Source organism: Lynx canadensis, chromosome B3 (assembly GCF_007474595.2).
Source record: "Lynx canadensis isolate LIC74 chromosome B3, mLynCan4.pri.v2, whole genome shotgun sequence".
In the NCBI taxonomy this organism is placed as follows: domain Eukaryota; kingdom Metazoa; phylum Chordata; class Mammalia; order Carnivora; family Felidae; genus Lynx; species Lynx canadensis.
The window spans coordinates 59,814,370-59,842,357 of record NC_044308.2 but is presented as its reverse complement, the minus strand read 5'-3'; the positions used below and the strand labels follow the sequence as shown (position 1 = coordinate 59,842,357).

The 27,988-nt window shown below is 40.4% G+C and overlaps 2 protein-coding genes across 3 annotated transcripts; one reads left to right on the top strand and one right to left on the bottom strand.

The window, feature by feature from the left end:
• Positions 1 to 112: 112 nt before the first annotated feature.
• Positions 113 to 2,249, bottom strand: LCMT2 (leucine carboxyl methyltransferase 2). The gene has a single exon (XM_030318367.1). The coding sequence runs from the start codon at positions 2,231 to 2,233 to the stop codon at positions 176 to 178; it is 2,058 nt and encodes a 685-aa protein (XP_030174227.1). The 5' UTR covers positions 2,234 to 2,249; the 3' UTR covers positions 113 to 175.
• ADAL (adenosine deaminase like) lies at positions 2,074 to 26,985 on the top strand. Of its 2 annotated transcripts, none has more exons than XM_030318369.2 (11): positions 2,074 to 2,272; positions 8,240 to 8,469; positions 8,729 to 8,859; positions 9,574 to 9,634; positions 14,270 to 14,357; positions 17,105 to 17,186; positions 19,331 to 19,457; positions 20,580 to 20,660; positions 22,587 to 22,725; positions 25,252 to 25,352; positions 25,906 to 26,985. In XM_030318369.2, the coding sequence occupies exons 2-11, from the start codon at positions 8,404 to 8,406 to the stop codon at positions 26,098 to 26,100; spliced, it is 1,071 nt and encodes a 356-aa protein (XP_030174229.1). In that variant the 5' UTR covers positions 2,074 to 2,272; positions 8,240 to 8,403; the 3' UTR covers positions 26,101 to 26,985. The 2 variants fall into 2 exon arrangements, with proteins under 2 accessions (XP_030174229.1, XP_030174228.1); XM_030318368.2 differs by lacking the exon at positions 2,074 to 2,272 and adding an exon at positions 2,387 to 2,609.
• The last annotated feature ends 1,003 nt before the right edge of the window (positions 26,986 to 27,988 follow it).

The following is a 27,988-nucleotide window of genomic DNA, read 5'->3' as shown; positions in this document are numbered from 1 at the left end:
ATGTTGGTATGTGTTTTAACAACCTGTTTCACTTTCTGCACTGGATAGTAGTGCTAAAGAGAAGAAAATGATGGGGAAGGAAAGAGTTGTAGTATGTATAGCCACAGTCAAATTCTATTTGTGGAAACCTTTATTGTGTACTTCAGTGATTCTTGAATATTCCAAAAGTCCAGTCCTACTGTCCAGCACTTAAGGAAGAAAGGTCTAATGTCACTGCATGGGGGTTGAAGTAGGTGCCAAAAGAAAAGCAGTTCCCACCACCTCCAAGGAGCAGGAGCTGTTGCTCTTCAGGAAGCAGGATGCTGGTATGATTGTGTAACATTAATGGCCATGGCACACATGTTGTGTCAATTTGATACTCAGAGCTCAACCCTGTAGTCAAATCAATTACAGTCACCCCAGGAATGGAGGAGGAATGAATCCAAACCCCACCAACCAGTAGAAGCTTCCCGTTGAGCACATGAGCTGTGTGTGAATACCTTGGAGTAATGGGGGGCTGGATGACTATTGATTCCCACAGGAATCCACAAGAAATTGGTTTTAAAAAGAGTACAGAGCTCAGTGGCTCCTCAGAAGCACCCAGACCTCCAGCAATAAGGGCTCCCCCTTGCCAGCTGCAGGCACTATGTGAGTGCCGACCTTCAGGTGCTTCCCCCTTCACTGGGATACTGATCCAGGCCATTGTCCCCATATGTAGGAAATGCCAGTCACTTAGAACAGGTTCCACCACACTTCGACCCCCATACACAAACAAATACTTCTGATTCTTACAGGACACTTCTGTTGTTGAATGCCGCCAACATGACAACGTGGAATCTTCTGGGCCAGCCTTTGTTACTGTTACATTTAGGTCCCCAGTGCTATTATCCTCACTCTTACAGACACCAAGTTGTAGAATCCCCAAGGCTGGAGTTACTGGGGACAGTCTCCCTCCCAGAACCAGAACCTGAGTATCCGAAAGTCTTGTCATGGTGTGATAAAGGCGCCCATCCCACTGGGCTCCAGTCCCACAACTGCGTATTTGGTTGCCTTTCCATTCAAAGTCACAATGTCTTGACAGCAAGTGAAACTTGCTCACTCGGCAATGCCGCCCCTCTTGTTCTCCAAATCCTCCCGCACTAAGAATAATGCTTGGGCTCAAAAGGACAGAAGCGTGCCCATATCTCCTAAGGTTTGGGCCCTGGTTGTCACTGGTGACTACACTGGCAGGCAAGACTCCTGATGGAGAATCAGGATCTACTCGAGGAAACGCCTCTGAGGGTGGAAACACCAGAGTTTGGGTGAGAGCATCTCCTCTAGAAGCGGCCAAAATGAAATAGTGGGCGCACTTCAGATGCCACTCCTCAAACTCATCAAAAGGTTCAAGATTTTCCACTCGCTGGCATTCTTCTGGGGGGAGACAGCAGCGATAGAATTTATTCATGTCCATGGCACTGCAGGCAGTCCAGCCAGCCTGAAGGAAGCGATGCTGCTGGGCCTGCACGTCGGGAAAGCGGTCCAGGCCATGAAGGGGAGAATTAAGCTGCCGAAAATGCTGCTGCATGAACTGGCCAAACGCATCGTGCGGTCTCATCTGCTCGTAGATCACGAAAAGGGCATCAGGAAAACGCTGGGCTGCCCAAGCGATGAGGGCCGCGGCCTCGTCCGGGTCGAGGTAGGTCAGCACTGCCTCTGCTAGGAGCAGAGTGGGCGCGGCTGCGTGGAGGCCCGCGGCGGCCAGGGCCTGATCCAATCGCGGGAGCTGTCGCAGGTCCAGGCCCAGGAGGCGGTAGTCCAAACTCTCAAAGCACAGTGCTGACGCGGGGTCCCCGTTCTGGAAAGGCCCAGTTAACGCGCACAGTTCCGGCGTATCTCGAATCCTTTCCGCTTTGCGCCGGGCCACGTCCGGAAAGTCTACCTCCCAGACTGCAGCCTCGGCCAGGCGGCCCTCACTTTTCAGGCGAAAATACAGAGAATCTGAGCCAGCTCCCAACGACACTATCTGTGCCCGAGGCGCGCCGGGGGCCGCGCACGTCCGTTCCAGGAAGGCGCGCACGCAGTGCCCCACGGCGCGTGCGCGGACGTAGTAGCCGCGGTGGATGAGCGGCGCGCGGCGTGCGGTCCCTGGAACGAGCAGCGCTGCAAAGGGGTCGTGCACGTACCCGTGCGTGGCCAGGGAACTCTTGCTGAGGGCGCTGCTGTCGTTAGTGCTCTGTACTGCCCCCGCCCGACGCTCGCGGCTCCGCGGGCCCATGGCCAAGAAGAGGGTGAGGAGCAGCGCTCCGTCACGGTGGTGAGCTGCTCTTTCGTTCTGTTAATACCCACTGCGGGGACTCTGTCCGGGGAGAGCTTTTCCGTGACTCCCCTTCCGCGTGTGTGCGCGTCACTTCCGTGAAGAACGCACCGCACCAATCAGAATTGAGGAGGGTGTCGCTTGTGCTAAAATTCGACTGTCTGATTTTTTTACGGATTTTCTGCGTTTGCATTTTTGGGGAAGGCTTACCGCTATGGCTTATTGTAGGCGTGTGAACTGTGTCCGGAAAGCGCTTTTCTACAAGCCTTTACGTCTGAGGGGGAAATTTAGCTAAGTCTTCATAGCTGTCTCAACTGTTGACAAGAATCTTTAAGGGGTGAGTCTGTGAGGACTGACAACCAGACCTCCTTGGTTGGCAGGGTCAGCATTGAGTAATTTGGTAGGGGCACAGCAGGGTTAGAACCTCTGACCTTGGGGGGCAAGGAGAAGGGGTCGTTTCTCAGATGCTAACTACTAGTACTTACTAATTTATGTAATGCTTTAGTAGTTTAAAAACAGATCCCATTTAAATCTGAAAACAAGTCAGTGAGGCCAGGAGCAAAATGAAAAATTTTTTACAGAGGTTGTGATTCATCTAATAAATGTTTCCCCACAGACATATACTGTTAATTCCCCTGTATTCCCGGCTGTGTGCAAAGCTGACAATAAGTAAGCCACTCAGCCTCTGTTTCTCAGTTATAAAGTTTTTTTTTTTTTTTAATGTTTATTTGCTTTTGAGAGAGACAGAGGCAGAGGGTGAGCAGGGGAGGGGCAGAGAGAGGGAGACACACAGTCTGAAACAGGCGTCAGGCTCTTAGCGGCCAGCACAGAGCCTGATGCGGGGCTCGAACCCGTGGACAGTGATCATGACTTGAGCCGAGTAGGGCGCCCAACCGACTAAGCCACCTAAGCGCCCCTCTGTTCTCAGTTATAAAATTACATTCCCCTCCACTTCTGAAAGCCTCTGATTCTAGGGTGGTGTTGAATATATCCACAGAAGAGGGAATCACAGAAGAGAGGTGATTATTCTCTCTGAAATGGTCTGAGACTTGTTGGGTGTTTAAAATAACCATGGAAGGAGTGCCTGGGTGGCCCAGTCGGTTGAGTGTCGGACTTAGGCTCGGGTCGTGATCTTATGGTTCATGGGTTCCAGCCCCGCTTCAGGCGGAGCCTAGAGCCTGCTTCGGATTCTGTGTCTCCCTCTCTTTCTGCCCCTCCCCTGCTCACCCTCGCTCTCTCAAAAATAAATAAACATTAAAAAAAAAAAAACCATCGAGTTTCTAAGTTGGGTGTTTGGAAGTCATCACCAGTAGGAAACTGCTTCCAGAGATATTTGGGAGATTTATAATTTCTTAATTGGGATTTGGTGACTGACTGCAGGGACTGAGGGGAGAAGGAAATCAGGATTACTGTCACTATGGTGACCTTGAAGCAATGTGGCAGAATGATTAAGAGCAAGAGTTTAGAGTGCAGCTGATTTGGATTTGGATACTGGGACTCAGAAGTTTGAGTCAGGATGAAGGTTCGGTCATTGAAAAGTGTCTTTCGATTTGGTGTTGAAGAGCTTCTAATGACTTTAGGGAGAGCAATTTCTGTGGAGCAGAAAGGGCAGAATTTATGTTTCAGTGAATGGTAGATAAGAAAATGGAGGCAGCCAGTCTAAATTATGCTTTCAAGGACCTTAGCTTAGAATGAAAGGAAAGACAAGGCAGTAAAGAGGGATATGGGATGAAAGAACAGTTTTGTTTGCCTGTTTCTTAGGTGGAAGCAAATAATGTACCTGCGTGTTGGTTCCCTGAGGGAAATTAGCCAGTGGAGAGAGAGGTTGGAGGAACAGAAAAGTGAGATTAACTGGTGGAGTAATGACTTGAAATAGCTAGGAAGGAATGGGATTTAGGGCACAAATTGATGTTGAGGACAGAAGAATGAATCCTTTATCTCTGACTTATGAGAGAAGAAAGTGCGCAGATATAGATAAGTATAGGTGTAGGTGAAGGCAGAGAGAGCTAGAGGGAATCCATACCTGATGGCTTCTGTTATCTCTCTAAAGCTGGCAGCTGGGTTGTTAGTTCAGTGTGAGGGGATTGGCCCGGGGTGGGGGGAGGGGGGCTTCAAGTGTTTGGAATTGCCTCTGATGGGAATGGGAGCTCCCCTGAGCTTGCTGGGCTGTGGGAGCCTCATCTCTAAAATAAGAAGAGTAGGGGCGCTCAGTGGGTTAAGCGGCTGACTTAGGTTCAGGTCATGAACTCAGGTCCGTGAGTTCGAGCCCCGCGTCCGGCTCTGTGCTGACAGCTCAGAGCCTGGAGCCTGTTTCAGATTCAGTGTCTCCCTCTCTCTGACCCTCCCCTGTTCATGCTCTGTCTCTCCCTGTCTCAAAAATAAATAAACGTTAAAAAAAATAATAAAATAAAAATAAAATAAGAGTAAGTGCTGCTTTCTGAGTTGTCTCAGATTTGATTGAGGGCCAAAGAGAAAAAAAAAAAGAAAGAATTGTGGTACTTTAAAATATGTATACAGTACTGTAGAAGTATATTGTTATGATAAGTTAGTAAAATATATGTGATATGTTAGAAATAGTACTTTTTTGATAAAGAACAGATCAAGAAAAGTGATTCAGGAAGAAAGAGAATGCAGCCAAATTTGTGATTTGTGTACCTTACAATTGTTTTCCGGTTATTATTTTTTAATCTGTTTATTCTCATGTAAAATGAGGATGATAATATCTCACGGATTGTTGTGAGGATTAAGTAAAATAGCCACCTAAGAAACTTAGCACAGTGTTTGGCTCATGATAAGTACTTAATAAATAGTAACAAATGTCTTTATTATTATGACTTCCCTTTTTTTTTTTTTTTATTTTTTTGCTGTGAAAAATATTCTCTGGGAGACAGGAGACTTGGTTCTGATCTTGGTAACTTGATGAAATGTAATACAAATGTAGAAAGATCTTAACTCAATGTGTTGCCTTTTGGCTACTCACTCCCATCCCAGCTTCTTCTGGCCCATGCCACACCTAGTCCAGAAAGGTAGAATGTGACAGGGCATGGTATTGTTGATGGCAGTATCTTAGGCATGGATCAGTGAAACAAGTTTTTTATTTTATTTTTTTAAGTTTATTTTTTTTAGTAATCCCTATCCCCAATGTGGGGCTTAAATTCACAACCCCAAAATCAAGAGTTTCATGCTTCTCAGACTGAGCCAGCCAGCCACCTGAAAACAACAATATTTTAAATGTGTAAAGATGGTGCTTTTTGGTGGCTTTCAAATTTCCTCAGGTTAACATTGTAGCCAGTGGGTCAGTAAATTTACAATGAGTTAAAGCTCAATCTGGAGGGTGGCTTGAATGTAACACAAAATAAAATCAGGGTCCTAGAGCCAATCCTAGAGGATTGACCAGTCAATAAAATCAATCCTAGAGGATTAAAAATGTATATGAAAGGCTAGCTACCTGTCAGATTATCAGCCCGCTGTGAAAAATGTCCTAAGTGCTTTTTTAGGTTGTTGTTCTGTTGTCTAAACATAAAAGTTCTTCCCTCTCACAATTCATAATAATAAAATTGTTTTGCAAGTTTTAAAAATTATTTAATTATTTTATAATTACTTAAAAATAATTTATTAACTATTTAATTTTTTAAATTATTAGTAAGTAAATTATCTAATTTGTTATTCAAATTTTTCATTTATTAAAATTATTTTAGAAAGCAATCAAGTATTACATGCTTGTTGTGAAACCTTCAAATTGAACAAAACTGTGTATGGTAAATAAAAGTGAAATTGTCTCCCTTGACGTTTGCCATTTCCAACCCACTTTCTTAAGACTTCTATGTATCCTTTCCACCCAGGTATATGTATGGTTTATCTCCCTCTCTGTTTTTATATTATTTTTGCTTCCCTTCCCTTATGTTCATCTGTTTTGTATCTTAAATTCCACTCAGGAGTGAAATAATGTGGTATTTGTCTTCCTCTGACTTATTTCACTTAGCATAATACACTGTAGTTCTATCCATGTTGTTGTAAATGGCAAGATTTCATTCTTTTTGATCACCAAGTAATATTCCATTGTGTGTGTGTGTGTCTTCTTTGTCCATGGACATTTGGGCTCTTTCCATATTTTGGCTATATATATATATATATATATATATATATACACACACACACACACACACACACCACATCTTCTTTGTCCATCAGTCGATGGACATTTGGGCTCTTTCCATATTTTGGCTATATACACACACACACACACACACACACACACACACACCACATCTTCTTTGTCCATCAGTCGATGGACATTTGGGCTCTTTCCATACTTTGGCTATTGTTTATTGACCATTTTAATATTGTGGTAACTTATTTAATGCCTCTCAGTATCAACTTGATTTGTAATGTGGCAAATTTATTTTGCAAGGTTATTGGGAAAATTAAAAGTAATAGTAAAAGCACTTGCTACTTACCTGGTAGGGTCTGAATGGAAACTATTCTTCTTATCAATATCATCATCATTAAGATGTGAGAACCCAGAGGGTCAGGGTGTCTATTCTGAAAATCACTAAATTTCATTTGAAATTTTAATTTATAAGCCACCTTCAGAGGTGAAGGGAAATGAAGATTTATTTATCATCTACAGTGTGCTAAGTAAGCATTGTCCTAGGTGCTAGGGAGGTAAAATAAGCTATAGTCCTGTTTCTTCTGAAGTTCATAATCTGGTGAGAAAGAAAGACAAGTAAGTCAGTGATTGAGATACAATGTGACAAAGTGCTGATTTAAAGGTAGTCAATGGATTATATGGGACAGTAGTAGAGGGAAAGTAGATTACTTTATTAATCCTTAGAGCTACTCTGCATTTGTATCCCATTTTTACAAATAAGAAAACTGAAACTAAGTAATGAAGGCCATACAGCTACTAGATGGCAGAACTATAAGAATTAATCTAGGTACATGTGACTCCAGTTCCTCTGCTCTTCCTTTTATTTTATGTTATGTTATGTTATTTTTGAGAGAGAGACAGCATGAGTGAGGGAGTGGCAAGGAGAGAGAGAGAGAGAAAGAGGAGGGGGGGAGAGAGAGAGAATGAATGAGAATATCCCAAGTAGGCTCCTCACTGTCAGCACAGAGCCCAATGCAGGGCTCAGACTCAGGAAACCATGAGCTCATGACCTGAGCTGAAACCAAGAGTTGGATGCTTAACCAACTGAGCCACCCAGGTGCCCCTCTTCCTTTATATTTTTTAAGCAGCTCAAAAACATAAACTTTTACCCAAAATAGGCTTTGTAAATTTCTACTTTTAGAAGTAGTTTCATAGGAAGTTCTAATAGGTAAGGAATACTCAATACCTTACTAAATTCCTTTATTTTTTTATTTTTTTATTTTGAGAGAGAGAGCAAGCAGGAGAAGGGCAGAGAGAAGGAGAGAGAATCCCAGGCAGGCTCTGCACCATCAGCGTGGAGCCCAAACCCATGAACTGTGAGACCATGACCCAAACCAAAATCAAGAGTCTGACGCCTAACCGACTGAGCCACCCAGGCACCCCACCTTAGTAAATTTCAGATTTTAATTCACCTCTACCAGTTTGAGGCATTTTCTTATTTCTAGTTCAGATTGTTAGTTTGCTTAAATTAGCATTAAAGGGGTTTTAATTTTTAAAAAAAATTTTTTTTAATGTTTATTTCATTTTTGAGAGAGAGAGAGGCAGAGCACAAGCAAGGGAGGGGCAGAGAGAGAGAGAGAGAGAGAGAGAGAGACAGAATTTGAAGCAGGCTCCAGGCTCTGAGCTGTCAGCACAGAGCCTGATGTGGAGCTCAGACCCACCAACTGCAAGATCATGACCTGAGCTGAAGTTGGACACTTAACTGACTGAGCCACCCACGCGCCCCGGGGTTTTCATCTTGTAAGGAATAAAGTGGCAAAATTCTGTTTCTTTGCTTTTATGTCAACACCTGAAAATGTTCACATTTGTTTACATAGGTGAAGCTGAGCCCAGAGCTACATATACAGTTTATCTTATCAAAATGTATGGACATAAAACAATCTGAAGGAATTCAAGACCACAGAACTTACTGACAAAAGTACATGGTACTGTTTATAACAAGAACGAGAGTATTTGGAGAAAGATCTTTTTCTACTACGTCATGATGGAAGCAGAAGAACACCAGCAACCATGGAAGACAGCTTTTTATTCAGAATTACCTAAAGTGGTGAGAATTCAGCCACAGAATTCTGGAGTGGTTACTAATTATACGGACATCTGTGTTGTTGTTGTTGTTGTTGTTGTTTTCACAAAGAGAAGTAAATTTTATAGGTAGAATTTAAACTTTGTAAACTATAAGAGTCATGTAGCTACATCTGGTAGGTAGTTTACCTGGTACAGAATACAAACATCAAGTACCTGGTATGATGCTATGAATCTAGTTGATACTTGAGAAGTTTTTACTGATTGTATTCTCTTGTTTTTAGGAACTTCATGCCCACTTGAATGGATCCATTAGTTCTAATACCATGAAGAAATTGATAGCCAAGAAGCCAGATCTTAAAATCCACGATCAGATGACTATGATTGACAAGGGAAAGAAAAGAACTTTAGAAGAGTGAGTTTGAGGAGGTTGTGGACATACTTCTTTTTTTTCTCTTTTATTGTTTTGAGATTGTAAATAGTATGTAAGAATCCAGATTTTTGTAGTTTAGAAATGTGTAATCATTTGGTATGGAGGATATAACTTGACATACAGCATTTTTTTCCAGCTGTCAGGCTGTTGACAGTATTTTTAGTGATAGGTTGTTTGTAAAGTTGTACTATATTGAAATATTCTTTCTTTCTTTTTTTAAAGCTTATTTATTTTGAGAGAGAGAGAGCGGGGGAGGAGCAGAGACAGAGAGAGAGAGACAGAGAATCCCAAGCAGGCTCCACATGATGGGGGGCTCAGTCTCATGAACCATGAGATCATAACCTGAGCCGAAATCAATAGTCAGACACTTAATTGACTGAGCCACTCAGGTGCCCCTGGAATATTCTTTACACTTAAAAATATAGGCTTATTGACTTGTCTCCCTGTTTGCTGTTATCAGCAGAGGGTAGGAGGTGTGGTGAAGGGAAGCTACTGTTGCCCGCTTAAAAATAATGTTTTATTTTTAGTCATTTGATTATCCTTCCAGATCAGTATAATTTTTGAAAAACTTAGTCTGTAATTCTTTATAGATGTATAATTAGTATTAGCCTAAAATATATTAATTCAACGTAATGGGTTTGTCTTGAGTGACAAGTTTTTGATGACTAGAATATGTTAAAACTTTTCATGTTACAGATGTTTCCAGATGTTTCAAATTATTCATCAGCTTACTACTAGCCCTGAAGATATTCTAATGGTGAGAAATGAAGCAATTTTTAGAGTGGTTTAAAAACTATTAAGTAATTTGTGCACTTCTGGTGTTACACATGACCTTTTGCTTTGATCAAGAATCAAATGAGAAATGCTTTCTGCTTTTTTATGGCAACTGTTTTCAAAACCAACATCTGACATTTGCCAAGAACTAATATCAAAAGACTACATTCATTGAAAAAGATAAAAGAACCAAGATCATCATTTTCTGTTACATACCGGATAAAATGGAGGATAAGATCCTGTCCTGTTTTCCATATATTACTTACCATATGAAATATTTGACCATATCTGGCCATTTTCTTCATAAGGCTTTATCTGTATTGCTTGAGATACTTTTAACTGCCTAGGTGCACAGTATAGACAGTAAAATTCAAGAAGTACTTAGAGATTGAATGACTGATTAATCCCTAGGGAAAGTGTGCCTTCCCTCTGGGGATGAAGGACTAGAGGACACCATTGTGTTCTCTTATCTGAAGCTCTGTGATATTAGAGCCTGATACAGAAGACTGGCTTTTGTATCCTTGTCTGACCAGGATGGCATTTTATTTTATTTATTTATTTATTTATTTTTAATTTTTTTAATAAAAATTTTTTATAAAAAATTTTTATAAAAAAATTTTTTATAAAAAAATTTTTATAAAAATAAAATAAATAAATTTTATTTATTTTTGAGACAGGAAGAGACAGAGTATGAACAGGGGAGGGTCAGAGAGAGGGAGACACAGAAACTGAAACAGGCTCCAGGCTCTGAGCTGTCAGCACAGAGCCCAACGCGGGGCTCGAACTCACGGACGGCGAGATCATGACCTGAGTCGAAGTCGGCTGCTCAACCGAGTGAGCCACCCAGGCGCCCCCAGGATGGCATTTTAAAATGTACTCTTTGTAAATGGAGAAAAGTAAATCCTACCAGTGTTATTAACCATTAGAAAAAAAATTGCAGATTAAGAAGTATAACCTGTGTTTTTGGAGAACTAACTTCTGACTAGTCAAGAAAGAATTTTCCTTGGCTGAGACTGCTCCTCATGATAATTATAAGTAATCATCTTTTGAAGGAGAGTTAACTCTAAAAGTTTAGCTCAACAGAAGTTGATTGAGTGTCCGCAATGTTCTAGGCACTCTGCGAAAGACTGGGGGGTATGAAGATAGATGGACATGGTTCCTGCCCGTGAGGAATTTATATTTAGGTTGGAGAGACAGACCCATAAGTAGATAAATCCAATATAATGAGGTAAGCTGTGTGTTAGAGATATACACAGGGATTTATAGGAACCCAAAGGAGCATTGTCTGATCAGCCACTCAATAGCATTGAATACTGCTGGGAATGTTTCACTTTCTGTTGTTGATTGTAACAGAGCAAAACTCATGAAATTTTGGATTTGAAGAGCTTAATATTCTGGCTATAATAATCCCATGCTCATTATTTAATTCCTTTCAAAGTTGTTAAAAAGCTTTCTTAAAATGAGATAAGGCCAAAGGATACAAAAATACAGATTTGAAGGGGTACATGCACCCCAGTGTTTTTGGCAACTTTATCAACAATAGCCAAACTATAGAAAGAGCCCAAATGTCCATCGACTGATGAATGGATTAAAGAAGATATGGTATATATACACAATGGAATATTTCACAGACATCAAAAAAAAAAAATGAAATCTTGCCATTTGCAACAATGTGGATAGAGGTAGAGAATATTATGCTAAGCGAAATAAGTCAGAGAAAAACAAATACCATATGATTTCATTCATGTGTGCAAATTAAGAAACAAAACAGGTGAACATATGGAGGGAAAAAGGAAAAAAAGAGAGAGGGAAACTAACCTTAACTTTTACAAATAGAGAACAAGCTGAGTATTGATGAAGGGAGGGAGGTGGGGGGTGGGTTAGGTGGGGAATGGGTACTAAGGAGTGCACTTGTTATGATGAGCACTGGGTGTTGTATGTAAGTGATAAATCACTGAATTCTCCTGAAACCAATATTGCACTGTATGCTAACTAGAATTTAAATAAAACTTGAAATGGAAAAAAAAGCAAGGTGAGGAATTAAGATTCTATGGTTTGACTTAGTGGTACTAGAATGAATAACTTTAGGTGGTTCTGAAGGAGGACGCCGAGAGTGAAATTAGTAACATTTACATATAATAAATGAACGCTGTACGGGAGTATGTGGAGAGATTGTTTGTAAATGTGGGATCAAGTGTGTGGGATCACTTAACAGTCCAGGCAAGGTAACCTGAGTGTAATCTCAAAGAGAAAAAGGATTGGAACGTGATTGATGTGCCAGACACTACGTCCAAGACTACTTTCTGAGGTAGGTATTTTTACTGTTCCCTTTTTGCAGGTGGAAAACAAACAAACAAACAAAAAAAAACCCTGAGGCTTAAGTAGGTTAAAGGTAACTTGTTCAAGGTCACTCACAGAATAAGTGGAGGAATTGACTGTCTGGTTCCAGAGCCTATGTTCTTTTTTTTTTTTTTTTTAATGTTTTAATGTTTATTTATTTTTGAGAGAGAGAGAGAGAGAGCGTCAGTGGGAGAGGGGCAGAGAGAGAGGGAGACAGAGAACTCCAAGCGGGCTCCAGGCTCCGCACTGTCAGTACAGAGCCCAACGTGGGGCCCAAACTCACAAACTGAGATCAGGACCTGAGCTAAAGTCAGATGCTTAACCGACTAAGCCTCCCCGGCACACCTAGAACCCATATTCTTTCTCATTCAAGAGATGCAGTCTTACACCATCCTTAGAGTAAGCAGAAACTTAACTGCGTTGTGTCGTATCTGAAGAAGGAGCTTGAAAAAGAGTTGTCCTCAGTACCTGTTGCTGCATGGAGCAGAAAGGCCTGAATCTGGCAGACACAGTTGTGGACTCCAGGGAAGTACTATTGAACATGAGTAGGGATGATTCCACAGGCCTCAACGTGGCCTAGATAAATCATTTCATTGCTCTCATTCCGTGCTTGTCAGTGTCCTTCTGTTTTAGTTAGTTTCACAGGTACCTCAAGAAACCAAGAAAGAGTACTTGGATAGTAGATGTGGTCTCGTCAGTCAGTGAGGACCACCACTTCATACCCTCACTTCCACCCTCATTGTCAATGCATACATTAGCAAGTAGGCTTCTGCATTAGCTACATGTGAGCTGGGATAGAGTGTGTTGGCCTCTGTGGGTCTGTTCGGTTCTGGAGCCACTGACAAGATGCAAGCTCCTTGGTCCGTGTAGATGAGGCCCACATTCTGGTAGTGGCATTGGCAGCAACATGGAGTTTTGGGGGCAGCAGTGTCATGGGGTCCAGTACCTGTGGTGATCATACAGAAGCTACAGGGTCATGCTTAGTGGTGGAAGAAACAATGGCATCTTGCTTGGTCTAGAAGTGTCACATGATTTTGCATGCTTTTGAGGCTGATTTTCCAGACATGCTGAATCTGAGCTTTGTATATTTATATTACAATAAATTCCTTTTTGGCTTTAAATACACACGCGCAAAACCAGATGAAGCCCAGACCTTGGATCACAGTGAATCTACCAAAGTAGTGCCACCTTGTTAGGCGCTGTCTACATAATCAGCCAACCTTTATTCCTTTGCCAGGACACTGCCCTTGCATGCCTATGTGCTTGTAGTTGAAGCGGGTTAAGATTAGGGTACCAACTGCAAGGACTAACTAGAGCTGGTTGTCACAGCATTTCCAGCCTGGTCCTTTTTTCTTCTAGATTTGGTATTTTTAGGATTGATGGCAGAGAAGGAAAAAATGAGTTTATCCTTTTGATATCATTTGCCCTGGTCATTTAACCATTTTTGGATTGTTGAAATTTGTGCTAACGTGGATACCATTTTACTCATATTTATCACCCATTTTCTTTGCCAAAGAGGAATTTTTCTTAGTACTTATGGGGCAAATTTAACCCTGCCTGAAGAAATTCTTGAAAAGTACAACTTATTCCTAAATAACTTGAATAAGAACATTAAGCCATGGCTTTAAATGGTGAGTCAGTAATACCTAATTGTTTTAGCCACTTCTTTCTTTTTTTTAATGTTTATTTTTGAGAGAGAGAAAGAGAGCGCAAACAGGGAAGGGGAAGAGAGAGAGAGGGAGACACAGAATCTGAAGTAGGCTCCGGCTCTGAGCTGTCAGCACAGAGCCTGACACAGACCTCTAACTCATGAACCACAAGATCATGACCTGAGCCAAAGTTGGATGCTCAACTGACTGAGCCACCCAGGTGCCCTGCCATTTATTTACATATGTACCTCCCTAGTACTATGCTCTCATAGGTAGTTTTAGTTTTGCCTCATTTCTCTGTTTTATCAACTGCTGTTGTGAACACTAGGAAATGGAGAAATGCTAAAGAGAAAAGAGCAGAAAGGTGTACACGATATGTATATTTGGATTTAATGTGAGAATGAGTGCTGTGAGGGGAGCTGTTGGAAGTGTTACAGTTCGGTCAGTCTCCCGCAAGGGTATGACAAAGCAGGTCATCTTGACTGCATGAGAGACTTCCAACATTTTTTGCAAATCAAGTTTAATGCATGTGATAAAGCTGTAGCATGTGTTGGGACATTACACCAACGTTTTTATTGGGACCCTTACACTAACATTATCAATATTGTGTCCATTGCCTTAATTATCAGGTCACAAAAGATGTCATTAAAGAATTTGCAAATGATGGTGTCAAGTACCTGGAACTAAGGAGCACACCCCGAAGAGAAGATGCTACAGGTAGAATTTAATTACTTCTTGGCAAATGTACTTTTTTTTTTCCTGCATGCTTTGATGATTTAAGTGTTTGTAAGTTTGGGAATATGAAGCATTTACTTTTACACTGTTAAGGAGTTAACAGTCCAAATCTTATGATGTACATTATTAATGAGTGAGGTATTAAGTTAAAATTAGATCAGGGATTATCTGTTTAAGGGAAATAAGAAAACCTGCAAAAAATTTGTTTGTTCTTATTTGTTTTTCTCACTCTGAGAAAAGGATACTTGCTCCTTATAGTTACATTGTTTTAAAGAGAGGCTAATTCTCAGTCCTTGCATCAAGGGCACTTGAGACAGTGCCACTTGAGTCGATGCAGACTCATGTTTTATGACGGTCCCAGAAATGAAGATTTTTCAGTCACTTCTCGGACACTGATAGGCCAGGAGCCAGCAGCAATAAGGTGGTAAAACCTCTTTTCATGGAGATGAGTGGATCTGAATGTGGTGTGGTCTGAATTCCCTGGGACCCTCTTTTCATAAGGACAACATTGAGAGATATTATGTAGTGTCAGTGGGTCCCTCGTAATATGTTGTGTGTGACCTGAAAAGGCCCTGTCAGGTCATCTTGTGCCCTGACATGTGTAGCCCGATCACTCAGAGGGTAAACATTTTAAAACTACATAATGTAAATATTGAGGTGCGACAAGCAGAAAATTCTTACCTTGCATTTTTAAATTGCAGGATCAGTTCCAAGTTATGCTGTTGAGGATAGTGGAAGGGAAGGAGAGAAGAAACCTGCCACTTATCAGAGCTAGTTTGCTCTTTGAATGGAGATTCAAAACGGGATGTTAGCCTAAAATACAATAGTGGGGAATGGGTAAATAAGGGTTAATGGAATATTAGACAACCATTAAAAATATTTGCAAGGATACTTTAAAGACTTGGGGCTAAGCTCAGAATAGTGTTAAACAACTGAACTGGATACACATATACCTAGTAGCATCTCATCTATTCAAAAAAAACATGTATGTATACTTAGAAAAACAGACAGTGGTTATCTCTGAGCAGTGGGATTACAGGTTAACTCTTACTTTTTTTCTTTATAATTTTCTGTGCTTTATTAGAGATTTTCCGGGGTGTCTGTGTGGCTCAGCCAGTTGGGCGTCTGACTCTTGATATTTCCCCAGGCCATCATCTCAGATCTCAGGGTTGTAAGAACGAGCCCCTCATTGAGCCCTGCAGTGGGCTCTGCACTGACAGCATGGAGCCTACTTGGGACTCTGTCTGTCCCTCTCTCTCTGCCCCTCTCAACAATAAATTAACTTAAAAAAATTTAGTAGAGATTTTTCATCAAAAATAAGCATTTTATGATTGGGGTATGAGAGTATTGTAGAGGAAGTTGTTCTGGAGAGTGTTATTTCAGAGCCCCTCGGAAGAGGAGGGCTTTTGCACCCAAAACTGGAAGAACTGCTCTAGTGCCTAGACTGGAAACATCGAGCCTGACCAGGATTGAGGTGAGAGCCCAAGAGGGGATTTTTTTCTGGACCGGCAGGAAAACATTCTGCTAATAGAGAAAAATGGTTTTGTTATTTTAAGGACAGGCCTTTAGAAAGGGCTTATTCTTGTGTTTGTAGAACAGCACTTCAAATTTTCATAGCAATTTGTGAGAGTAGTTGTTTGTTTATTTAAAAAAAATTTTTTTTTAATTTTTGAGAGAGAGAAAGTAGGGGAGGGGCAGAGAGAGAGAGAGAACCCCAAGCAGGCTCCACACCAACAGTGCTGAGCTTGATGCTGGACTCACACCCACGAAACTGTGAGATCATGACCTGAGCTGAAACCAAGAGGTGGATGCTTAACCGACTGAGCCACCCAGGTGCCCCTGTTTAAATTTTTTTTTTAAGTAGCTCCATGCCCAACATGGGGCTTGAACTCATGACCCTTAGATCAAGAGTCTCATGCTCTACCCACTAAGCCAGCCAGGTGCCTCTGTGAGAGTAGTTTTATGTCTGTTGAATCTAAGAAAATTTTTCTTTATTTTATTTTAACATTTATTTTTATTCTAAGAAAATTTTTTTTTTAATTTTTTTTTCAACGTTTTTTATTTATTTTTGGGACAGAGCGAGACAGAGCATGAACGGGGGAGGGGCAGAGAGAGAGGGAGACACAGAATCGGAAACAGGCTCCAGGCTCTGAGCCATCAGCCCAGAGCCCGACGCGGGGCTCGAACCCACGGACCGTGAGATCGTGACCTGGCTGAAGTCGGACGCTTAACCGACTGCGCCACCCAGGCGCCCCTCTAAGAAAATTTTTAAAGGGCTTTATTTTGTATGTCTTTTTTTTTTTTTTCATTTCAGTTTTTTTAGTACTTCATTTAAAAAATTTTTATTAAGGGTCGTCGCCTGGGCGGCTCAGTTGGTTAAGCGTCCAGCTCCTGGTTTCCGCTCGGGTCATGATCTCACGGTGTGTGGGTTTGAGCCCTGCATCAGGCTCCACACTGGCAGTGCAGAGGCTGCTTGGGGTTCTCTGTTTCCCTCTCTCCCCCTCCCCTACTCTGGCTCTCTCTCTCTCTCTCAAAATAAATAAACATTTAAAAAGCATAATTAGTATTTACAAAAAAAAGTACCTGTAAGGGCCATGTTTTAACTCATCTTTAATCATACCCTGTCACAACATAAAGTAAAAATGTAATTATTCTTAGAGGGATGCTAATGTTGAAGGATGAAATAGTTGATGATCTCTTTACAAATATTTTCTTTATGTCCTCTCCAGGAATGACTAAAAAGACTTATGTGGAATCTGTACTTGAGGGTATTAAACAGTCCAAACAAGAAAACATAGACATTGATGTTAGGTAAGCAGCCCTGTACCTTAGTGGTCACTGTTTTAAAAACTAGAATGTGAAAATGTTGTTATTTTGATCATGAGTGTAACAGATTTTTATATATCAAACGGTAACTGATTTTACCTTAGAAAAAAAGAGTCAAGAACTCTATTGCTCAAAGTTGAGAATGCAACTCTAATTTATTCATGTGGCAGTAAAATTCTGAGTACTGTTGCTCTAGAGAAGTATGGCTTCCTATTGCCTCCACTAAAATCAGAATTCTTATTGTGGCCAATAAGGTCCCATGTGATCCGGTTGCCTCTCTTCAACAGCCTTATCAGGACCACTGGTTATTACATGCTGGTTTGCTGTCTGTTCCTCAGATAGGCCAAGACTATCCCACCTCAACACCTTTGTACTAGAACACACTTCTGCCATATCCTTGCGTGGCTAGCTTTTCATTATTCACTTCTCCTTTTGGTTGTCACTTGCTCAGAGGGGTCTTCCTTGACCACATTATCTAAAGTGCCCCCCCAAATCCTCTAGTAACCCCATTTATTTCCTTTCTGGCATTCTTCTTAACAGGATCAGAAATTATCTTGTTTTATTTGTATATGTGCTGCTGAAGCAAGCACTGTCTTGTTTTATTTGTACATATATACCCACTAGAGTGTAAATTCATGAAGCTAGGAATCTTTTCTTTTGATTCTCCACTACCCCTCCAGTACTTAGAACAGAGGTAACATAATCAGGGCTCAATAAATCTTGAAGGAAGAAAGCTACCTGTATAGTTTCTGGCTACAAAATCTCTCCAAATTAACCTTAACTAGGCTAACACCATCCCCTCCCCTCCAAAAAAAGCAGGTAAAAGACAAGAGAATTCAGAAAAGAAGACTTACAACTGGCCAGTAAATGTATAGGGAACTGTTTAATCTCACTAATCAGACAGTTTTAAAAAGAAATATTACAATGCCATTTCAGTAGGCCCTCCCCAAAAAGGGTAATAACCAATTGTGAACTTACACACTGCTAGTGAGCATATGTAATAAATAAAACTTCTTTAAAGAGCAATATGTATTCAGATGTATAAAAATCTTTCCCTCTGACCCAGTATCCCACTTCTAGAGATGTTTTCCTAAGGAAATAAATTGATTTATATGTAAGATTCTTTATTATAGTGTTATTTATAACAAAAAGTGGAAAAAATCCTTAAACATTCAGCAATCAGAAGACAGTTATATTTTGTTATGTTCATATGATTTATGTTGTTTTCCAACATTATTTAATGGCAGGAGATATCGTTAAGTTAAAAAAAAAAAAGACTGCATTTTATATATAGTTGGCCCAAATTTTGTAAATAAATAAATGCTGGAGGAATTTATTTTTGTATGTGTGTAAAAAATTGATAAATCAATAAATGCTGGAGGAAAATTATGCAATATTAACAGGGGTTCTTTGGGTGTTAGATGCCAGCTAACATACGAAGAATGCATTTGTATCAGCTTTTGAATATGTGTTAGAATTAGAATATTACTATTTTTGTAACACTTAATGAAATAATGGATCTAAGCCTCCTGATGAAGGAACATGCCACCACCTATGAAATACTCTTGCCAAAAAATTGAATCTGATCAAGCCTGTAGACTAGATTTAATTTTCAATTTATAGGAAATATAAGAGACAGGAGAACAGGTTAGCAACACAGGAATTCATTCATCAAAATACATATTGTGGGAAGCTTTATAGGACAAAGCACCTGGTTTCTTCAACAAATAAATTCAAAAAAAGAGGTGGTGTGGGGGGTATGGAGAAGGGGTAAGGTGGGGCGTGAAGGGAGTGCCTCTAGATTAAAAGAGTCTTGGGATACATTGACCAACATAATACTTGGACTTTTGTTGAATTCTGAATCAAAAAAACTAAAAAACAAATACATGAACAACAGCAACAACAAAAACATGAGACATTTAGAAATATGAATACTAACTAGGTGTTTGGTGCTATTTAGGAATTTATGTCTCTTGCCTTCTGGCAAAGTAAGCTGTCCTGTCAGTCAGGCTATACCTTTCCTAGTAACTAACTTTAACATGTAGCCTGCTATACCTCCCTGGCTATACTCAGAGTTGTCGTTCTTATCTGTACCATATTTGTTTTCAACTTTTTTTCTTATATTAAAGGTATTTGATAGCAATCGACAGAAGAGGTGGCCCTTCAGTGGCCAAGGAGACTGTTAAACTTGCTGAAGAGTTCTGTCTCTCTACTGAGGATACAGTTCTTGGCCTTGACCTCAGTGGAGACCCTACTGTAAGCTACTCTTCCTAAATACATTTTATTTCTGGAAGGTAGAATCAGTTTGTGGGGTAAGGATTAGCTTGGAGCATCCTGCATTTTCCAGAGGTCCAGCAGACTCTCAGTGTGGATGAAGACCTATTCTGCCCTGGATGACCATAATGTCTGTAGCAATTGTTCTCAACGAGGACTCTGGGAAAGAATTAGGCCTCTAAAACAGAAAAAAGAAAATGATTAGCATGGCAATATGATTATTTTCTCCATTCTTCTAAAGATGCTACCCAGTATCTTTCTATATGCATAGGAGAGAAGTTAATTTATTACATACAATGCATGTTTAATGCTTAATTAATACTTCATTATACAATGCATGTTTAATGCTTAATTAATACTTCATTACGACTAGGGCTTAATTATCTCATAGAACCCCCGTTGAGAGAGGCTGGTCTACAGCTTCTTGAATGTCAGATTCAAGAACAGTGTCTAGCCTGTGGCACTATTGACATTCTGGGCCAAATAATTCTTTGTCCTGGGAGGATGTCTGTGCATTGCAAGGTGTTTAGTAGCATCCCTGGTCTCTCTATCCACTAGATACCAGAAGCACCTTCCTAGTTGTGACAACCAGAAATGTTTCTAGATATTGCCAAATGTCCCCTGTGGTGGCAGAATTGCCTCTAACTAAAAACCATTGAATTTAGGGAGTCCCAGGAAACTGGTTCTTATGGCTTTGTCTAAACCTGGATTATTCTGCTCTTGTCTCATTCATCTATTTGGTAGAAGCTTTCTTTGCTCTAATCATTCAGGTTTCTGAATCAGGTGAGTTCTCCTCCTTAGTGCTAGATATCTAGATTTCCTTTCAGAAATAAAATTTGGTGACCTCCATACCTAGCTTGGCTGACTGACCTCGGGTTCACGAGACTTAACATTCTTGAGGGCAGGGATTGTGTCTTTGCCAGCTTTGTATTCCCTAAGGTGTCTAGCACATTATAGGTGCTTTATAAATGAAATTTTCAAATGAATCAATCTGCCACTTTTTCTTGCCATTATTTTTATTCCTTTGTTTACTGAGACAGAGTACCCAATTCTTTAGTTTGCCTAAAATGTTAATGCATCTTTGTTTTAACTTTTATCTTCAAGGTAGGACAAGCAAAAGACTTCTTGGAACCTCTTTTAGAAGCTAAAAAAGCAGGTCTGAAGTTGGCATTGCATCTTTCAGAGGTAAATAATATTGTAAAATTAGGCTGAGAAGGTAGATTACAATGAAAATAATAATCATTTGTAAATGGCTAAAAGTAAACCTGCCTTGGAAAAACATTTTTTTAGAGGAGGAACGTAGAAATGTTTTAAAATGTAAATTATAATGGTAAAGGCATGACTTTCTTTAGTCCCTCATGTTACTGTTTTTATGTCTTTGTGGTTCCTGGGGGTGGCTGTTGACTTGCACTACAGCTGTGTTATTAAAGCAGCTTAATGACATCTTACTAGAGAAAATGCATAAATTTTCATCATCAGGCTTGTCATTGGCCAGCTGACACTGAGAAAAGTACCAGTTCATCTCACTTGTCTTTGTAGGATAAGGGACCTGAATGTATGACATACACTAGTAAGAAAGGAAGTAACTCATCATTATTTTATAAGGCTTATCAGAAGATCAGGTGCCCTTCATTGGGCCTCAGCTCCTTGGCAACATGAGCACAATGACAGACAATGTACAGATAATGGTGGGAGAACAGTCACTTTTGTAAGCACATCCCTGTGAGGCAAAGAAGGGTGTCTACTACACTTTCCCCCATTTTACAGATGGATTTACTTTGTACTTCAGCACTTCTACCAATTTTTTTTCCTTCCTTCCTTCCTTCCTTCCTTCCTTCCTTCCTTCCTTCCTTCCTTCCTTCCTTCCTTCCTTCTTCTTTCTTTCTTTCTTTCTTTCTTTCTTTCTTTCTTTCTTTCTTTCTTTCTTTCTTTTTGCATACAAAAGCTGTACATAATTATTGTATACAACTTGATGAGTTTGGGGTTTATTGTCTTAAGTGCAGGAAATAATACTTAAGCTACTTATCTCACAAGTTTATTGTATTAGATGCAGTAATATATAAAGGTTGATAGCATCATGATTTGAGGCAAAAATTAGAGCTTCTTGTCAATACTGATGTTTTTCATTTCTACAAGCAAAGGGTCAGTAATCTAGTGGAAGAACTTAAAATCTAGGATCTGTGTTTCCACAGTCTGATCAAAAACCTCTCTCACTCATAGGTTAGCCTCTAGCTGACCTAACTGATGTCTGATTTTTAGCTATAGGTCAGTATAATGGAACAGCCAACATGTTTTACTGTGACTGGTTATCTCTGGTTTTGGGCAACTGCATCAGAACCTTCTCTTTACCTTAGTCTCTATTGCTTTTCTTGTTTGATCCATAAAACATTTCATTTCAAAAAAAATTTTTTTAATAAAAAAATAAAACATTTCAACATGTTATGGTCATTTGTATTTTAGGCTATCCAGCAGATAAAGAGCACAGCTAGACCTTTTCATGGTAGTTGGGGAATGTCTAGCTTTGTCAAAATAAAACATGCACATCTGAGCCCTGAAGTCAGAGCTCCATGACCTTAGACCAAAAAAAAGACAAAAAAAAACAAAAAAAAACCAAGCTTTATGTTTTAACTGCAAAAGTTAGGTGTATCTGAAGAAAATCCAAGTATAGAGAAGTATAATGTAGAAGGAAAAAAATAAAAAATGGAGGGTCCGCTTTCCCATTTCATTTCTGCTCCCACATTGATCCTATTACTTTCTCTGAACTTTAATTTCTTCATCTTAATACTTTGTAAGATTCTTGTGAGGTTTAAAGGAGAATTTATGTGAAAAGGCGCAGAGCAGGGCTGTGTTTGTTGTTATTATTACCTTTGCTGTTAACTATATTATTGTCATTGAAGTGAATCTAGAAGAATATTGGGAAATGAAAGATAAAGGCAAAGAAGAGAGCTGGGAAGGTATAAGTAGTTCAGCTTTCCAGAGTGTCAGCATTATCTTCTTTGAGGGACAGAGTAGCTGGCTGTAGAAAAAAAAGTACTTTGGAGAAACACTGGAAAGGTTATTCATTCTCTCTCTCTCTCTCTCTCTCTCTCTCTCTCTCTCTCTCTTTTTGAGATTCCAAACCAAAAAGAAGAAACACAATTACTTCTGGATCTACTTCCCGACAGAATTGGGCATGGGACATTTCTCAACTCCTCTGAGGGTGGATCGCTGGAACTGGTAGATTTTGTGAGGCAACACCAGATACCACTGGGTAAGGCTTGGGGCTTTAAGTCCTCCAGACAACACTCTGTGCCTTTGTCCCCAGCCACCAGGTTGCATGCAACCCAAATGTAGAGGAGTACTGTTCTAAATATGTAAGTGTCATTTAGAAATAAAAAGTTGCATGGTGCATGTGCTTCCTGAGCCTCATTTAAATAACAGAAAGTTTTACTACCTTCCATTAGAATATAAGCTCCATGAAAGCAGGGCCTTTGTCTTGTTCACTGCTACATTCCCTAGTTCCGGAAACTCAGTATTATATTGAAGGAATAAGGGTCATCTAGTATTTTTAAACGACTTTAACCAAATTAATATGTGTTATGAAAATATGTGACATTTATTTAAAAATTAAGAATTAAAGGGGTGCCTGGGTGGCTCAGTCGGTTATGCATCTGACTTCGGCTCAGGTCATGATCTCATGGTCTGTGAGTTCGAGCCCCGCGTCAGGCTCTGTGCTGACAGCTCAGAGCCTGGAGCCTGCTTCGGATTCTGTGTCTCCCTCTCTCTCTGACCCTCCCCCGTTCATGCTCTGTCTCTCTCTGTCTCAAAAATAAATAAACATTAAAAAAAATAAAAAATAAATAAAAATTAAGAATTATGGATGATTCCAAGTCCTATTTTTATATGTGTGTTGACTATTACATACTTGTTTGTCTACATCTGTATCCCTGGAGTTGCTTTTATTTAACAACAAGTATTTATGAAGTGCCTACTCTTTTCTAGTCACTGTTCAAATTTCTGGGAAGAGAGCAGTAAACAATACAGGCAAGATTTCTTTCTCAAGGAACTTATATTCTAGCATAGGTAAGAGAGGCAGTAAACAGTTACACAAGAAAATGTCAGTGTTAAGTTCTTTGAAGAAAGTTAAACAGTATGATATAATAGTGATGAGATAACCACTTTCAATTGGATGGCCAGGAAAGGCCTTTTCTCTAGAGGGGAAAAAAGCAGTTGGCTGAAAACTATTTTACTAACTTATCAACTTGCTAAATTTGCAAATTGATCAATTGGCAAAAACGTGTGGGTGTGTGTTTTTTAATTACTGATAGAGTTTTCAGCAATTAATAAGTTTTTTTTTTTTTACTAAAGACATTAAAAATTTTTTTTTAATCTTTATTTATTTTGAGAGAGCAAGAGAGAGACAGAGCATGAGCAGGGGAGGGGCAGAGAGAGGAGACACAGAATCCGCAACAGACTCTAGGCTTAGAGCTGTCAGCACAGAGACCAGAGCAGGGCTTGAACCCATGAACCGTAAGATCATGACCTGAGCTGAACTCAGACCCTTAATCAACTGAGCCACCCAGGCGCCCCATAAGGACATTTTTAAACATCCATAAAAGTAGAGAAAATGGAAACCACTTGCATAGTGATCTTAGTGTGGTGGCCCAGCTCTGCACCCAGCAGAGTGAGGGAGCAAGTGGCTATCCCTTGGACTGAGTGGGAGGCTGCCTTACCCTACTCAGCAGTCACCATCAGTCAAGTCAGTGAAGTATTTCTGCTCTGGCTGGGGTAGCTGGGTACAGTGTGTCAAGGCAGGAATTTGCTAATAATAGAAGTCATTCTTTTTTTTTTTTTTTTAATGTTTATTTATTTTAGAGAGAGAGCACAAGCGGGGGTGCAGAGAGATAGGGAGACACAGAATCCAAAGCAGCCTCCAGGCTCTGAGCTGATAGCACAGAACCTGATTTGGGGCTTGAACCCACAAAGTGTGAGATCATGACCTGAGCTAAAGTCGGTGCTCAACCAACAGAGCCACCCAGGCACCTCTAGGTGTCATTCTTAAGATGGACTTACTTGCAGCTGACAGTGAATAGACAGTTGTCTGAATAAAGAAGCTTAGGGATTTTCTTGAAGTTCATTTCTGCTCTTGGCTTTTTTAACGCTATAGCCCTCAAGCAGTGCTACCATTTTGTCTTAGCCTCTACTGTAAGGTGAGGAAGAAGTGCAGCAACACTTCAAAAATTCCTTCATCAGGGGCGCCTGAGTGGCTCAGTCAGTTGTGTCCAAGATTTCGGGTCACGTCATGAGCTCACAGTTTGTGAGTTTGAGCCCCACATCTGGCTCTGCGCTGACAGCATAGAGCCTTCTTGGGATTCTCTCTCTTAGTCCCTCTCTCTCTACCTGTCCCCTAGTTGCACTCTCTCTCTCTCTCTCAAAATAAATAAATAAACTTAAAAAAAAAAAAAAAGAAGAACAGTTCCTTCATCCTACTTCCCTGCTTTCTCCAAGGTGACTGACTGCCTTTTACTTTCCTCTTTCTACTCCATTTCCACATGGCTGTGGAGGGGTAGGAGTTCCCTGCCTGGTACAGTTGCTGCCGTAAGTTGCAGCATATATTTCCACACAACTACACTATTTGAACTACGAATTTTCACACATAAGGTCAATTTTGTAAACTCATGAACTACTGAAAATTAGCATACTTTGGAAAGATTTCTCATGTATCTGCTTGGTGAACACTGATGAGTGAGTCTACTAATCTGCTTTTAATAAGAGACTTTTTCCTCCTTTCATCTAGAACTCTGTTTGACCTCAAACATCAAAAGTCAGACGGTTCCGTCTTATGACCAGCATCATTTTGGATTCTGGTACAGCATTGCCCATCCTTCTGTGATCTGTGTAAGGTTATTTTGTTTGAAGTACTTTGCTCCATTTTAGTTCCAGAGGTGCATTAGGTCAGACATTCACCCCTAGCTGAATGCCTTGCATGCCTGAGGGTAGTACCCAAGTAGAAGAGTAAGAGGGGATCAGGGCAGCAGGGGCTGCAGAGGGCCAACGGAACTCAGGTTTGGCTCTATGGGAAAAGGTCCTGGATAGTACCCAAGGGAACATAAAAAAATACTGATGCCCAATACCATCCCTTGAGATTCTGTTTTATTTGATCTGGGGTGAGTCCTGTACACAGATACATTTTAAAAGCTTCCTGGGTGATTTTTAATATGCAGCCATGGTTGAGAGCCACTGCTCTGGTGTTTTTAGTTTTTGTTTTAAAAAGGACAAATAAGCCTATTTCGTTATAGATATGCATGAACGCATTTATAGGCCTATTTAGGCTCTTAAAAGAAGCATGGTAAATATTAGGAAAATAGAGTGTAAACAAAAGTTTTTTCAAAAATTATTTTCTTGTTCATTTTAAAACTTCTTGGTTTTGTTTTGTTTTGTTTTTTGGCAGACTGATGATAAGGGTGTTTTTGCAACACACCTTTCTCAAGAGTACCAGCTGGCTGCTGAAACATTTAATTTGACCCAGTCTCAAGTGTGGGATCTGTCTTATGAATCCATCAACTACATCTTTGCTTCTGACAGCACCAGGTCTGAACTGAGGAGGAAGTGGAATCATCTGAAACCCAGAGTGTTACATTTTTAAGCTGCAGTGAGATAAACTACTTTTGACTATGTGCTGCAACCAGGATCTTCCGGCCATATCCCACTTAGTAAACCGTCCACCGCTCCCTTTGAAGCACAGCAGCCAGCTACCATAGGTTCCATCACCAGCACCATATTTGTGGTTGGTGCTCAGTAAACATGTCTTAAACTGACTGCAGACTCTGAGATCTTACAGAGCTTACCTCTAAGCTGCTTACTGGAAGGGACTTGAAAATGGCTGCTAACTAAACTCCCCATTCCACCAGTTCCTTTCCATTAGTGATCATAAAACTTAAGGAAAATCAAAGAAATTTCTCATCAGGAGGAATTTTGGAGTTACTAATCTAAATAAGATGAGGAGAGGGGAAAACAGATTGCCACCAAAACCTTTAAGCCTTGTAGCTTGTGGCAACAGCTCTCTGTATTTTGTTGTGCTTGTTTTAATCAGACTCCCTTCATTTAAGTATTCCCCAAAACCCCAGGCTATACTACATACCATGGATTTTTGTGAATATCCAGTAGTCAGGGTTAATCTACTTTGAATGACCCTAGTGACAGATAAAGCTAGCTTCTGAGATCTGATTTTGCCCTTCTCATGATTAATTCCCATGGAATCAAGGTGGTGGTTCTTTAAAATGTTCCTGCCTTACCCTTCTCTTATTTTGACCATAATGGAGCTATGCCAACCAGATATTTCTTGAACTCTAAGGTACTTTGGGCTTCAATCCAGCCTTTAATCTGACTTCCAGTTGTTCCAGAGTTTTGTTTCTGAAAGAGCCCCACGGTGGGTGTAGGAGAAATTTAAGGTCCTAACTAAAATATTTCCATATAACATCTGTTATTATTTAAGCACTGTGATATCAGAGAATATATGTGAAAACTTTGAGATACGCATCTCTCTGGATAGTTATTTGAGTATATAGGAGTAGATTTCATTTTAGATTTTGAATTGAATAATGGAAGAATTGAGTGTTCATATCTCATCTTCCCTTTCCTTTTTTAAAAAGAAAATTTTGGGGGGCACCTGGGTGGCTCAGTCAGTTAAGCCTCTGACTTCGGCTCGGGTCATGGTCTTGCGGTCTGTGAGCTTGAGCCCCGCGTCGGGCTCTGTGCTGACAGCTCAGAGCCTGGAGCCTGCTTGAGATTGTGTCTCCCTCTCTCTGCTCGTGCTCTGTCTCTATCTCTCTGTCAAAAATAAATAAACATTTTTTAAAAATTTAAAAAAAAATTTTATGTTTATTTTTGAGAGAGAGGGAGAGCATGAGAGGGAGAGCACTTTTATGTTTATTTTTGAGATAGAGAGAGGGAGAGAGGGAGAAAGAGAGAGAGTGAAAGAGAGAATCTGAAGTGGGCTCTGTGCTGACAGCACAGAGCCCAAGGGCTCGAACTCACAAACCATGAGATCATTACCTGAGCCAAAGCCACATGTCCAGCCCACTGAGACACCCAGGTGCCCCCCCCCGCCTTTTTTTTTTTAAAGAGTTTATTTTTAAGCAATCTCTACACCCAATATGGGGCTCAAACTCACGACCCCGAGATTGAGTCACATGCTCTACTGACTGAGCCAGCCAAGTGCCCCTCTCTTATTGTCCTTTCCTAATTGGTTCTCTACAGAGTTGATAAGACTCAGCCTCCCTACTCTGATTATAGTAAAAGAGAAATGGCAATACAGAGAAAACCTATGTTATTAAGTTCTGTGGCACTGGCCATAGCAAGCAATCAAAGGAAGAATGACAGGTGCCTGGCTGGCTCAGTCATTAGAGCATACAAATCTTGATCTTGGGGTCATGAGTTTGAGCCCCACGTTGGAGGTAGAGTTTATTTTTTAAAAAAATTATTCCATGGGAAAAATGAAGAAAAAGAAATAACAGCACTAGGGAAACAACTGA